We start from the raw sequence: 12,009 nt of genomic DNA, 5'->3' as shown, positions 1-12,009 counted from the left end.
GACAAAGCTGGTGAAAGGCCTGGAACACAAACCCTGTGAGGAGAGGCTGAGGGAGCTGGGGGTGTGCAGCCTGCAGAAGAGGAGGCTGAGGGGGCACCTCACTGCTGTCTACAACTACCTGAAGGGACATTGTAGCCAGGTGGGGTTGGTCTCTTCTCCCAGGCAACCAGCAATAGAACAAGGGGACACAGTCTCAAGTTGTGCCGAGGGAAGTATAGGCTGGATGTTAGGAGGAAGTTCTTCACAGAGAGAGTGATTGGCATTGGAATGGGCTGCCCAGGGAAGTGGTGGAGTCACCATCCCTGGAGGTGTTCAAGGGAGGACTGGATGGGGCACTTAGTGCCGGAGTCTAGTTGTTTGGATAGGGCTGGGGGATAGGTTGGACTGGATGATTTGGAGGTCTCTTCCAGCTTGGTTGATGCTATGATTCTATGATTCTGTGATTTACATGAAAGAGTTCTTACATGCATCTACTTTGTTTTGCTCTCCTGAGTGCAGTTATGCACTGCTTGAAAAGGGCTGTCCTTCAATGCAGTGTGTCTGGTACATCATCACCAGCAACTGTAGCAATGGAAGCACCTGTGCAGGCCTCCCTGAGGTGTTACAGTGCAAGTCATGAACTATTTCTAGACCTATTCTAGTTAATGGTGGTAATGCAATCACCATTAGTCACTTCATGCTCATGGCTTTTTACTAGGCAGCTAAAATTGTATAAATAGAACAATATACATATATAAAGAGGAACAAAAAGACAAAACTTTGACAACAGTATCAAGAAACAAATTTCTTATGGGTCTTTATTTTCTTTGATTCTTTATAAAGTATGAAGGTAGTGCCATGGGTCACTTTGTATGGGAGGTGGTCACGTTTCTTCAGAGAAGTACATTATGGATTATGAGAAAATGGAAGATTTCAATACTAGAGTATCTTCCTTTTTGTGAGAACTGAAGAGCATTGCTTGCTGGGGAGATTTGTACCTGCTGGCATTATCTGAGGGACACAGAATTTTGAGCCTTTCAGTTGTGGTGGAGTCTGTGATAGCTAGGATCAAGAGACAAATTGGAATACTTGCCTGAGCCATTTTCAGTGCTTCTCCCCAGAAATTATATCCTTTCTGTCCTTCTCCATGTGCTGCTTCCATCATTGTAAAACTATCATTGGCCCTGCACCTCTCAAGCCAGGAACATCTTTTCTGAGGTCAGGTAGGAGATTTTTTTGCCATGGAGCTATGTGGAAATAAAGGTAAAATTTTTGGAAGAACAAGTTTGGAGTTTCCTGGGCATGACTCTGATTGTGTAGGATGATCTGGAAAACTCAGAGCTTCTAGCATCTCCTTTTGATTTGAGTCAGTGAAGAGACTATCCTCCCCAGTTCTGGAGGAGTGAGGGTTACTTTGGGATACTTCAAGGAAGTTTGCAGTGGGAGGTGTGAGAGAATCCTGCTGATTTAGAACTGGAACATGATAGACAGCTCCTATTACCTGGAATGGAAAGTGCTTTCCTGACATGCTTGTCTTGTTGCAATGGTGTCTGTAATAATGATGATAAGGAGGATGGTGGTGATGTGGTCCATGAGGAGGGGGAGGATGGTGGCAATGTGATCCATGAGGAGGGGGAGGATGGTGGCAATGTGGTCCATGGGGAGGGGGAGGACAGTGTGGGCCATGATGATGACCAGGAGGAGGATTATGTGGTTCATCATGGGGAGGAGAAGAGGAAGGGTGTTGATTCAATTCATCTTGGGAAGGAGTAGGATCATGTGGTCCACCATGGGGAGGAGGAGGATGGCGATGTGGTCCATGAGGAGGGGGAGGAGGACAGTGTGGTCCATGATGGGGAGGATGATGGTGGTGATGTGGTCCATGATGGGGAGGAGGGTGGTGGCAATGTGGTCCATGAGGAGGGGGAGGACAGTGTGGTCCGTGATGGCGACCATGATTATGTGGCTCATCATGGGGGGGAGGAGGAGGAGGAGGGGAATGTTTGGATTCCTCTTGGAGAGGAGCATTTGGTCCACTCTGGGGAGGAGATTGAGGACAATGGTGTGGATAATGATGGTGATGATGTTGTCCACCATGGGGAGGAGGTGCAGGTCCTTCATGGCTGTCTTGATGTTCTTCATTGGAACTATCTTTATGCTCAGCATCTTCAGGTCTGGGTTGTGAAGAGGGTGGACACCCATGCTTATGATGATGTCTGTGACCATGCCGGTGACGATGTCTGTGACCAAAATGATGATGAGGGGGTCTGCAGTCATGTGGCTGTATATAAAATACACCAAGAGAGCAAAGATTAAGTGAAATGTAAATAGGATGGAAGAAAGTGGTGAGAAAGAGAGAGATGAAGGAGTTAGTAGGTTTGCATTTACAATTCTGGAAGGAAAAAAACCAGTGGTGTTTTTTCTTCCAAGATAGAAGAAAATCACCTGGAAATACTACACCCTGACAGAATAAAATCACATAACCCACGGAGAAAAATCTCGAGAGAGACCAAAACAATAGAAACCCCAATCCAGAGAAGCTGTTGTGATATAATCTGAAATTCCAAATACAAAAAAGATCCTCTCCCCTCTTCTTGCATTCAGAAAGTCCCTTAAATTTGTTTTGGTCTCTACTGTCTTTAAGGATTATGACTCAACTGAGAGAAGATAGCTTTGGAGGGAGCAGTGAGGACAGCTCAATTCTACTTCATTCTGGCAGCCAAAGGCCAGTCTTTCCTGACATGCTGCACCACACCCAAGCAGTAGTAAAGGGACAAGGGATGTAGTGACAGAAAAAGGGGTGATGCTTTTAAATTAGAGCAGGGTCGATTTAGGTTGGACATTATGAGAAAGTTGTTCACAGTGAGGAGTCAAACTTGTTGGGGCTCCGAACAACCTGATCTAGTCAAAGATGTCCCTCACTGAAGGGGGGTTGGCCAAGATGACCTTCAAGGGTCCCTTCCAACTTGATACTATGAGTCTATGATTCTGTGACACAAACAGCTGTTGCAATCATCTGTCAGTCCGGGCTGAGCAAGGTTGCTGTAGCCTGTGTGAGGCTGTAGCCAGAGACATCTGAGCAGGTGAGTACATACCCAGGGACGGTAGATTTCACAGCTTATATCTGTTCCATCGCTTTCATCTGGATCACTGATAATTCTTGCCTTGCAGAATCCCACATGCTAAGTAAAAGCAAAGGGAAAAAAAGAAAAAGCACATCTGGGTTCTTGTGATTGAGTTAATAGAAGCTATTGGAATGTCAACATTTTAAAAGCTAAGCTAATTCCTTCAGTACCTTCAGTATTTACACAACTTAGCTAGATCCTGATCTTTCTGACCAGTGATACTTACCAGTGATTCATAATGACTGAAATATATGCCAGTCTTGAGTGTTCCTGACTGTGAAGACCACTTCTTCATATGCATCTAGCAGGCTATCACTCACCATCTTGCTTCTCTTTTGGTGTCTGTAGGAACTGGCCAGCTACTGAATCCTTCAAAATTGACTACCCTGTGGGCAACTGATTTTTGTTCTTTTTTTTCCATCTTTGCTTGCAAACTTCTGTTCAGATTGGACTGTTCTGAAATTCTGCTCCAGACAGAGCTCCAGGCAGAGATTTCTTCCAGACTTACCTTTTGCAAAAGAGTCTATTATAGTAGTTTAGCATCACTTCCCTTAGTGTTCTCTGCGCCGTGACTTTCACCTGCCATCCAGTCATTGCATATGGAACTGCTCATGAGCAAGAGAGCACAGAGCTTGGAGAAGGACATCTGTGTAAGGTCTCTATAGCGGATGCATGACCTTGGTTATTTGGGCCATTAGTCAGCCATTATGATCACTGATTACAAAGGTTAATGGTATTTTACACATGCACTCCAGTGGTGGCAGCATTGAGAACAGAATTCAAAGCCTCTAGCCACCTGGCTTGTGCTTCAGTCATCAACTTTTGGCTCTGCTACCAGTTTGTTCACCTTTTCCAGCCTTCTGCCACATAAAGAGCCAGAAAAGAAAATGGATGTAGCTAAACCAAACCTTCTACATGGTTTGTGGTTTGGTTTGGTTTTTTTTTCCCCCCATACTTTTATTTAATTCCTTCAGTTTGATCTCTGGGGAATTATTTGTTCTCTATGATTTTGCCTAGTTGTTTCTTTGATGTAGATTACTGCTGTAAGGGGAAGATGGAGTGAGGAGACGACTTTCCTAGTAGACAGGCCTGAATTACTACACTCATTGTTCTTCAGTGGAAGAAGGGAAATAAAGTGACCCTTGGCTCACTGGGATGACATAATACATGGTTTGTTTTCTTTTTCCAAGATCTCTGACATGTATTAGTGTAATACTTTTTGAGAAAACAGCATGAATTATTTACTAGGGAGTGGCTTTCATTTGAATGTGAATGCCAGATCCAAACTGTAGAGCTCCTCACTCCTACATCTGTAGTATACCAGACTCCAGTTACATTTCAGTTTGAGAGTTCAGACTGGCTCCTAATAGACTAAAAAGAAGCAGAGGCAAAATTAGGATCTGGATTTGGACATGCTGGGTGTGTGCTTTTGAGGAATACTTGGAAATATTTTGGGAAAATCACCCTTGTCTCACCCATTGTATCAGCTCTTACTCTAGGACTTTACTTACAGCGTGCCAGTCATCCAGAAAATCACATTCCAGTGCCTGATCTGCTTGTTGTGTGGACTTGGAACAGTTGGTCTCCTTTATAGAGAATCCTAAACGGTGACCTTGACGGGAAGCAGTCTGAAACCAAGAGGTCAAAGAAGAAATAGTAACTAGGTGTATTTAGAAAAAACAATGCAGTCATTTTAAAAGCAAGCACACTTCTTATTGTTCATAGTGTTCATCCATTTGTATGTCTACAGTAAGAAAAATAGATTAGATAATTTGTACCTTACTTGTCACACCCCATTATGAGTTCTGGAATGGTTGTTTTATTTCTTTGTCTAGTATGTCTGTGTTATAAAACCTGTTACTTTTACAGCCTGTGTTTTTATGAAGTAGCATCCTTAGAGTCTTCTCCATAAACAGAACTGCTGCTCCTGTAGAAATACAGAGATCTACTGTATGGCAACCACTACTTTCCAGTGATGGGGGTGGTAACACTACAGTGGTGCTGTTAATTTGGCATAAAATTCTGCCAGTTGCTATGGGATTGTTACTTTCTCTCTTTCCAGTTGCATAATTAATAGAGAAGGCATTGCTCCACAAGAGCATGGCAGAAGGCCTGCCAGGTTCTGTTAGGATCCATAAAGAAGTGTTTCATTTTCATTTCCAAGTGCAGTGGTAGCTTACTTCAAGCTTGTATTGAAGGTGTCCATAGCATGTGTGCGCACATAAGTTTCACTAATGTAACTAAATTGCTTACACTACTTTATTTTTTACTATTTTTTTAAACTAGATTTAGGTTGGGGTTTTTTTTGGTGTTGGGTTGGGGTTTTTTTTGACTAATTGCTTAGCCTAGTTTAACTAAATTGCTGCACATACTTTATGGTATTTTTAACATTATAAGTCACAGTTTCTAAGTGTTATGCAGTCTGTTGAAATACAGTCATACAATCTAAATTGTCTATCTTGCTAAAGATGGCAATGTATGGAGTCAAAGGAATCCATGATTCCTGAATGTATCCATGATTTTTTTCCAGGCAACTTAAAAGCTAGCCATGGGCTAAATGGGAGTAGGGATATGTTCTGTGTGGGTGTACAGTGTAGAAGACTGTCAAGTTTCTGAGCAATATTAAAAACTGCAGGGAGGTAGGGTTGCATGCTATAATTTAGGCAGGTTCCAAGATCAACATGTATTACAGTAAACACCATGGGACTTGGTTATAGACGTGCCCTGAACTGACACATGTTGGCAGAATGATCCTGGTATGTTTGAGTGGAGGTCTCCAGTATCTACCAGCAAGAAATCATGGTGAAATCACCCAAAGGGCAAGTCTTCATGTCAACATCACTCAAAGATGGAGTCATTTGCCAGAGCAAAGAGTTCTTCAGCAGGTACAGCACAGATACAAATTTATCTCCCATGCCTGAGAGCTCTCAGAGCGCTGCTTTGCTCTGCAGCAGAAAGTCAAAATGCTACTGAGTATGTTCTACTTTGTATTGTAGCCATGTACTGACTAGTCCAAGAGTAAAAACATATCTGACTCCAGCGGACAGAATGTAACCATGATTTTACTGATGACTCTACAACTTGAAGAACTCTGGTCAGCAGTAAATAAACTCTTCTGTGTTGTGATATGATAGGTAGATAGGCGTTCAAACTGAAAATACAGACAGAAAGAAGGCTCTGACATTTTGGATGCCATCACACTGATACAGTTTTTGCCAGAGGAGAAATCCTTTTGCTTTTGCCTAAGTTACAGTTGATAAGTCTTTGCAGAATTAGGACCTTCAATTCTAAGCAGGTGATTTATGCTGAGAGGTGACAAACAATAGTTCTAATCCTACAAGGGTTTGAGTGCTGGTCCCATGGTTTTGGACCTGCTCACAGTATTTTGTTGTTCATAAGTAATTCTAGGACAAAATGCCACTTACCAGCTTTAAAGCCTTTTCAACTTTGTCCACACTGAAGTAGTTTGTGTGGTTACTCTGACTGTTGAACTTCTTCAGGGCCTTTGCAGCAATATTTTTATGTTGCTCATTGACTTCTAAAACTTCAATTTTCACAGGACAGTCTTTGCACTCTAATAAATCAGGAGGAACTGTGAAAACAGAAAATTGGCTGATATTGTAATGGATGTTAATACTCTTGATATCGTGTGTGTGCCTTCAGCGTGAGGTCATAAAGAGAAACTGAAATGCTAGTGTTTCCATGGATAGGTGAAATACCTATCACTCACTGCACAGATTTGCTTTGTCCTGTAACATGAAAAAAAGCCTTTAAGAAATAACGTTTTACTACATCTTTTAGCTCTGCCTTAGAGTCTTACCTCCCTAAACTGTCATTCTTTCCAAGTTTAATATTTTTTTCTGATACTCATTATTATGTTTGGGTGGACTGGCATGGTGATATCACCTGACATTAATAAAGTATGCTTTAGAAGAGCAGAGTAACCTTTATTCTGCTACTCATTCTTAACATTCCATTTGAATTATCCAAAATATGAATTGCAAGCAGATGAATGAATCTGTTACGGTTACCGAACACTAGTACTGCACAGACCTGTAATTTGGTATAAGGGCTGGATTGAGATATGCACTGGGTTAGAGCAGTGATTATTTTACCTGAGCTCAGGGTACAATTAAATCCATATAGCTGAGGTTTCTTCAGCAGCTGGTTTGTATATGTGATAATCTTACACTGGCCAAAGTCCTAAAAGAGAAAAAGAATACATGATTACTGTGTTATTTTTACTGGATTTAATTGGATATAGGTGATCACAGGAATTATGCCTCCTTTTAAAGTACAGTACATCTAGGAATATCAGATGTGGTCATTAATGGAATGTTTGATCTGGTACTACTCAAAATTTGTCTTCAGATAAAATAGGATCTCTGTCCACAAGATCCTTTATTTTAATTATCATTTTGCATGGCTGAGTAGACAATAGGAAACCAGACCAACCTTCTCAGTCATTCTAATGCTTATTTGCAGTAAGATAATATTAGCTAGCAGAGGAACTTAGGATGTTGCATTTAACAACTCTAGAATTCAACAGATCTTTTATAATAAGACATATTAAAACTTAGTCTTCATTTAGAGATTTTGTGACACAGGACAATGCCGATGAAGTTAATACAGACATGTAAGTCTGCCTGAGTGCCATTACTTGCCATGGAATAGAGGTCACCATATTCACAAGACTCCCAGTGTTTCCTGGATAATGCAGGGCATTCAGTTTCCACCACATCCAAAGTTAAGTAGAGGATTGATGAATTTCCCTGGAAGAGAAGTGCAGGTAAGAAAGAGTTTGTATGCAAGAAACTTCTTTTGAAGTAGATATGTTTAATTTTTAATGTAGGTTTGCCAGTTTCCTATTAAGGTTTTTCTGATCTGACAAGTGTAGAAAGGGCTTAGGCTGGAAGGGATCTTTGGAGGTCATCTTGTCTAGCCACTTGTTCAAGGCAAAGCCAACTTCAAAGTTAGATTCAGCCCAGTTCTGTATATCACCAAGACAGGTGATATACAGCGCAATATCCAGAGAGGTTCAACAAGCTCTCTGGGTCATTCCAGTACTTAACCACTTCCTCTATGACTTTTTCCTTTTTTAGGCCTTACATCTAGTCAGAATTTTCCTTTTGTATTTGTCTGTAGGAAAGTGACTCTCAACGCACATGTGGAACGGATTATAAACTTTAGGCAATGCCTGTGTGGACATTCAGAATGAAGACAGACATATTTTATTTTGTCATTTAGATAAAATAATGCAAAGCCTTTCACTGCAAATAAGTGTCCTCAGGTTTTATGAAATTTCATCCCTTGAAATTCCTTTTTCAGATTGCTTCTATATAGATGAGACCTTGAGAATGAATTACTGCAGCCTAGTGTAGTATTTTTATTAGTGAGACTCCACCGGCGTCGTCTTAAACACTGCAGCTACAGTGTGCCTATGTCTTAGCATTGCCTGTGGTTTTAAAATAGGGGCTGGGTGATTTGCACAGAGACAGGTTATTCAATAGCAGAATCAGGAAAAACATATCATTGTGCTGGGTACTCATCCTGCCCCCTAGCTATGTGATCATTCTCTACTTTGGGGTAGTAAGTATATCAGTGTTTATAAATCCCAATAATTCCAAGCTGCTAGTCAAGAGATAGAGTAAAACACAGACAGAGGACAGAACAGTGAGAAAGATTGGGGTTTTTTTTCTGATTTGTGTTTATGGAATTGCAGTGAATGGGAGAATAAGATGGGTAAGATAGTCTTTTGTAAAACGTGCTATTCACTAGGAGCCCTCTAAAACTGACATGACTAAATACATTCACTTTGTCACTGAAACTTATGAAATGCTACAGAAGCCAGTTCAGCCCTGCCAAACGTGTTTGGATTCAGTAAAGTCTGAAGCAGTTTGTGTGAAATTAAGTATCTACATCTAAATAGGTAGTAGAAAATTCATCTTTATCACTGGACAGCTCTTGGGGAGAAAAAAGAAAAAGGTCTCTTATATGGTGCCCTCTAAGTTGTTCTAAAAGCATATTTGGCACCAGAATTCTGTGCTACACAAGCCCAGAACTGTTCTAGTGTGAATGTTTGATTATCTTATGCTTCTGGAATTTACATGTAAACCCACTAGAGAATAGCTGTTTGTTTCCAAGAGGGTTGATCTGGTGGACTTGATGTGCACTGCACATGGAGATAATCAAAATAATGTTCTGATCTTCTGATCTTTAAATAAAAAGAATCCTACTGTCATCTTGGCAGTAGAGCCAGCATCACTTCTTGCATAATAGTGGATGTGATTAGTATGCAAGAGACCACACCTGGTGGCTTTGGTTCTGAGAAGGCACAGAGACCTTTACAGAGAGAATTCTTTAGCAGAAAGATAGAAGAGTGTTTTCTGTTCCTGTAGACTCTATATGATAGCTGAAGCTGGACTTCAGAGGCAGCAAAATTCATTAAGGGTACAAAGTAAAATACAAGTATAGTCGTCTAGTGGTTGTAGCATTCATCTAGAAGTGTGAATCCTCAGCTCTGGTCCCTATCCCAAGTTATGAGTCTCTGTTTATGTAGTCAATAATTGTGCAAAATTTATAAACATTGAGATTTTTGGGTTTAGATTTTTTTTTCTCTCATTCATTAAATGAATTTTGCATGTCCATGACCCAGTGGCTTGACTGCAGAAAAGGTAGCACACACTCGCATGGCAGCAGAATAACCTTCAAGGATGGAAGGAGAGGTTAAATCTCTTAATTGCTGAAGACCATTTGCCTCCTAAATGAACTTCAATTACCTGGCTATTGCATAAACCCCAATGGTGTCACTTGCCACATCTTTATCTTTAAAGAGCAAAATAATCCATCAGATTTTCTGAAAGTATACTGGAAAACCTGTAGGAATGTGAGCTTTAGGTTGCTTTCTGAGCCTTTGCTTGTCTTAGCAAGCAGTCTTAACTAGCTCTGTCAACAACTAGCCTGTTTATCAGTTGCCATACTAAGATTTGAAAAACTCTTCTTGAACAATGCATTTGTACTTGGATTCTAGTTTTGTAGCCAAAGAGATATAAGGCAAACCTACACATCTTGGACTCTGGTCTGCTAATTAAAGAAATTTGGTGTTCTGTTGCTTTTTCTGCTGTTTATTTGCTTTGGCATTTAGGTAATCATTGAGAAAGGTTTATATATCCTTCCTAGGAAACAGAAATAGGAAGGAAATAGGAAATATCTGGTATGGATTCTCTATCCAGCTCTTTCCCTGTTTTGTAGAGTGTCATTTTCATCTTCCTTGTTTCCTCTGCCTTTTCTCCTTCCATCCAGTTCTGCATCTATCTCCAGAATTCAGGTAATTACAAAACACTGACACTGTAGGATACATTGGTCTAATTAATGTTAAATGTTTGCAGATTAAAGAAACTTAAGTTTTGAACATAACATCTGAGAGCTGGCAACAGACAGGACAGATTAATTTCTGGTATTGTACAAAGCTTTTCAGAGCCCCTCTTACACCAGCATCCTGTCTGCCAAGAGAATGTGGAGCATCCAGCAGCGTTCCAAATCAAGTTTGCATACAAAAAAATGTGCATAAATAAATGCTGAAATAATGTAATTCAGAGCTGATTCGTTGGATTACATCCACACTGCTCTGTAAAAAGCAATAAACGTAAGCTTTTAATGATCATCTGGCCCATTACTTTAAAATCACAATGTTATGTAGATCAGCCTTTAAACTGCTACTTACTATATGTAGTTGGTGTGCATCAGCAACACGAAATAAACCAAAAACATAGCCATCTCTGCGATGCCTGTTGACCAAATCCAGGGCCACTCCTGCGTCTCTTTCGACGGCATGGCAGTCTGCAGGTGTAATGCTCCTTTCATTTTGGGCATTACAGCACTGCAGTAGTGCTAGGAGAAAAAACGAAGCTAGAAGCAGCATGTTGTTTGAAGTGTTAGGTCACTTCTGCCCATACTCTGATGAAGCCAGTAGTCTGCTGAAGTTGTAGCCTCCAGAAGTTGTAAATTAATGCTAAAAAGGCATGGTTTTATATAAATTTAAGTGTTGTGTCAGAGGGCCATTACCTTGACCAAGAGTTAACATCAGCAAACAGCAAGTAAATGATTAGATAGCGACTGAGCAGATTTTGAGGAAAGTAGGTCTAATAATACTCTTTGGACTACCCATCAAAGGGACTGTATTTGTGCTGCTTGAAACAGGCATTGTGTAATAGTCTTTCACTAGGAAAAGTACTTATTTTCTAAGAATGTGCTCCTGAGCCTGGCATTAAGAAGATCCAGTTAATGTTTTTCTGCTTTCTGTTTACTGTAAAAACAGTTGAACTGAGAATATGCTGAAATATTTGTGGTCAAATGAGGCCTATATCCATATCCCTGTTTTTACAGATCCTTATCTGGGAGCGGTACTGAGAGGGAAGCAAAGAGGTCACTCAGATTTGGCGAAGGGATGTGGCTCAAGGTGCACTTTCAAGCTGCTGGGTAGCTTCTAGTCAAATAGAAGTACAACAGAAGTTGTACTTCTTGAGCTCTTGCAGCTCAAGAAATTTCATTGCACTCTTCTCTCACTTTTAAATTGTTTCTGTCTGGTACACAGAATCATAGAATCAGCCAGGTTGGAAGAGACCTCCAAGATCATCCAGTCCAACCTAGCACCCAGCCCTAGGCAGTCATCTGCACCATGGCACTAAGTGCCTCATCCAGTCTTTTTTTGAACACCTCCAGGGATGGTGACTCCACCACCTCCCTGGGCAGCCCATTCCAATGCCAATCACTCTCTCTGCCAACAACTTCTTCCTAACCTCCAGTCTAGACATCCTCCAGCACAGCTTGAGACTGTGTTCCCTTGTTCTGTTACTGGTTGCCTGGCAGAAGAGACCAACCCCACCTGGCTACAGCCTCCCTGCAG

The 12,009-nt window shown here is 41.0% G+C and overlaps 1 protein-coding gene across 1 annotated transcript; it reads right to left on the bottom strand.

The window, feature by feature from the left end:
* Positions 1-783: 783 nt before the first annotated feature.
* Positions 784-11,025, bottom strand: HRG (histidine rich glycoprotein). The gene is made up of 7 exons (XM_064164708.1): positions 10,828-11,025; positions 7,769-7,876; positions 7,220-7,307; positions 6,530-6,696; positions 4,616-4,732; positions 3,075-3,161; positions 784-2,260 (listed from the first exon to the last, which is right to left on the bottom strand). The coding sequence occupies exons 1-7, from the start codon at positions 11,023-11,025 to the stop codon at positions 1,199-1,201; spliced, it is 1,827 nt and encodes a 608-aa protein (XP_064020778.1). The 3' UTR covers positions 784-1,198.
* Between the last annotated feature and the right edge of the window lie 984 nt (positions 11,026-12,009).

Source organism: Pogoniulus pusillus, chromosome 26, assembly GCF_015220805.1.
Source record: "Pogoniulus pusillus isolate bPogPus1 chromosome 26, bPogPus1.pri, whole genome shotgun sequence".
NCBI lineage: Eukaryota > Metazoa > Chordata > Aves > Piciformes > Lybiidae > Pogoniulus > Pogoniulus pusillus.
Note: the sequence above shows the minus strand (reverse complement) of the source record. Positions and strands in the feature narration are given on the sequence as shown.

Excerpts from the sequence above, each read along its gene's own strand:
- HRG (XM_064164708.1), bottom strand. The coding sequence starts at position 11,025 with ATGCTGCTTCTAGCTTCGTTTTTTCTCCTAGCACTACTGCAGTGCTGT. Across the intron at positions 4,733-6,529 it reads TTGAAAAGGCTTTAAAGCTG|ACTGCTTCCCGTCAAGGTCA; the intron begins GTAAGTGGCATT and ends TCTTGGTTTCAG. Across the intron at positions 2,261-3,074 it reads GTGAAATCTACCGTCCCTGG|CCACATGACTGCAGACCCCC; the intron begins GTATGTACTCAC and ends TTTTATATACAG.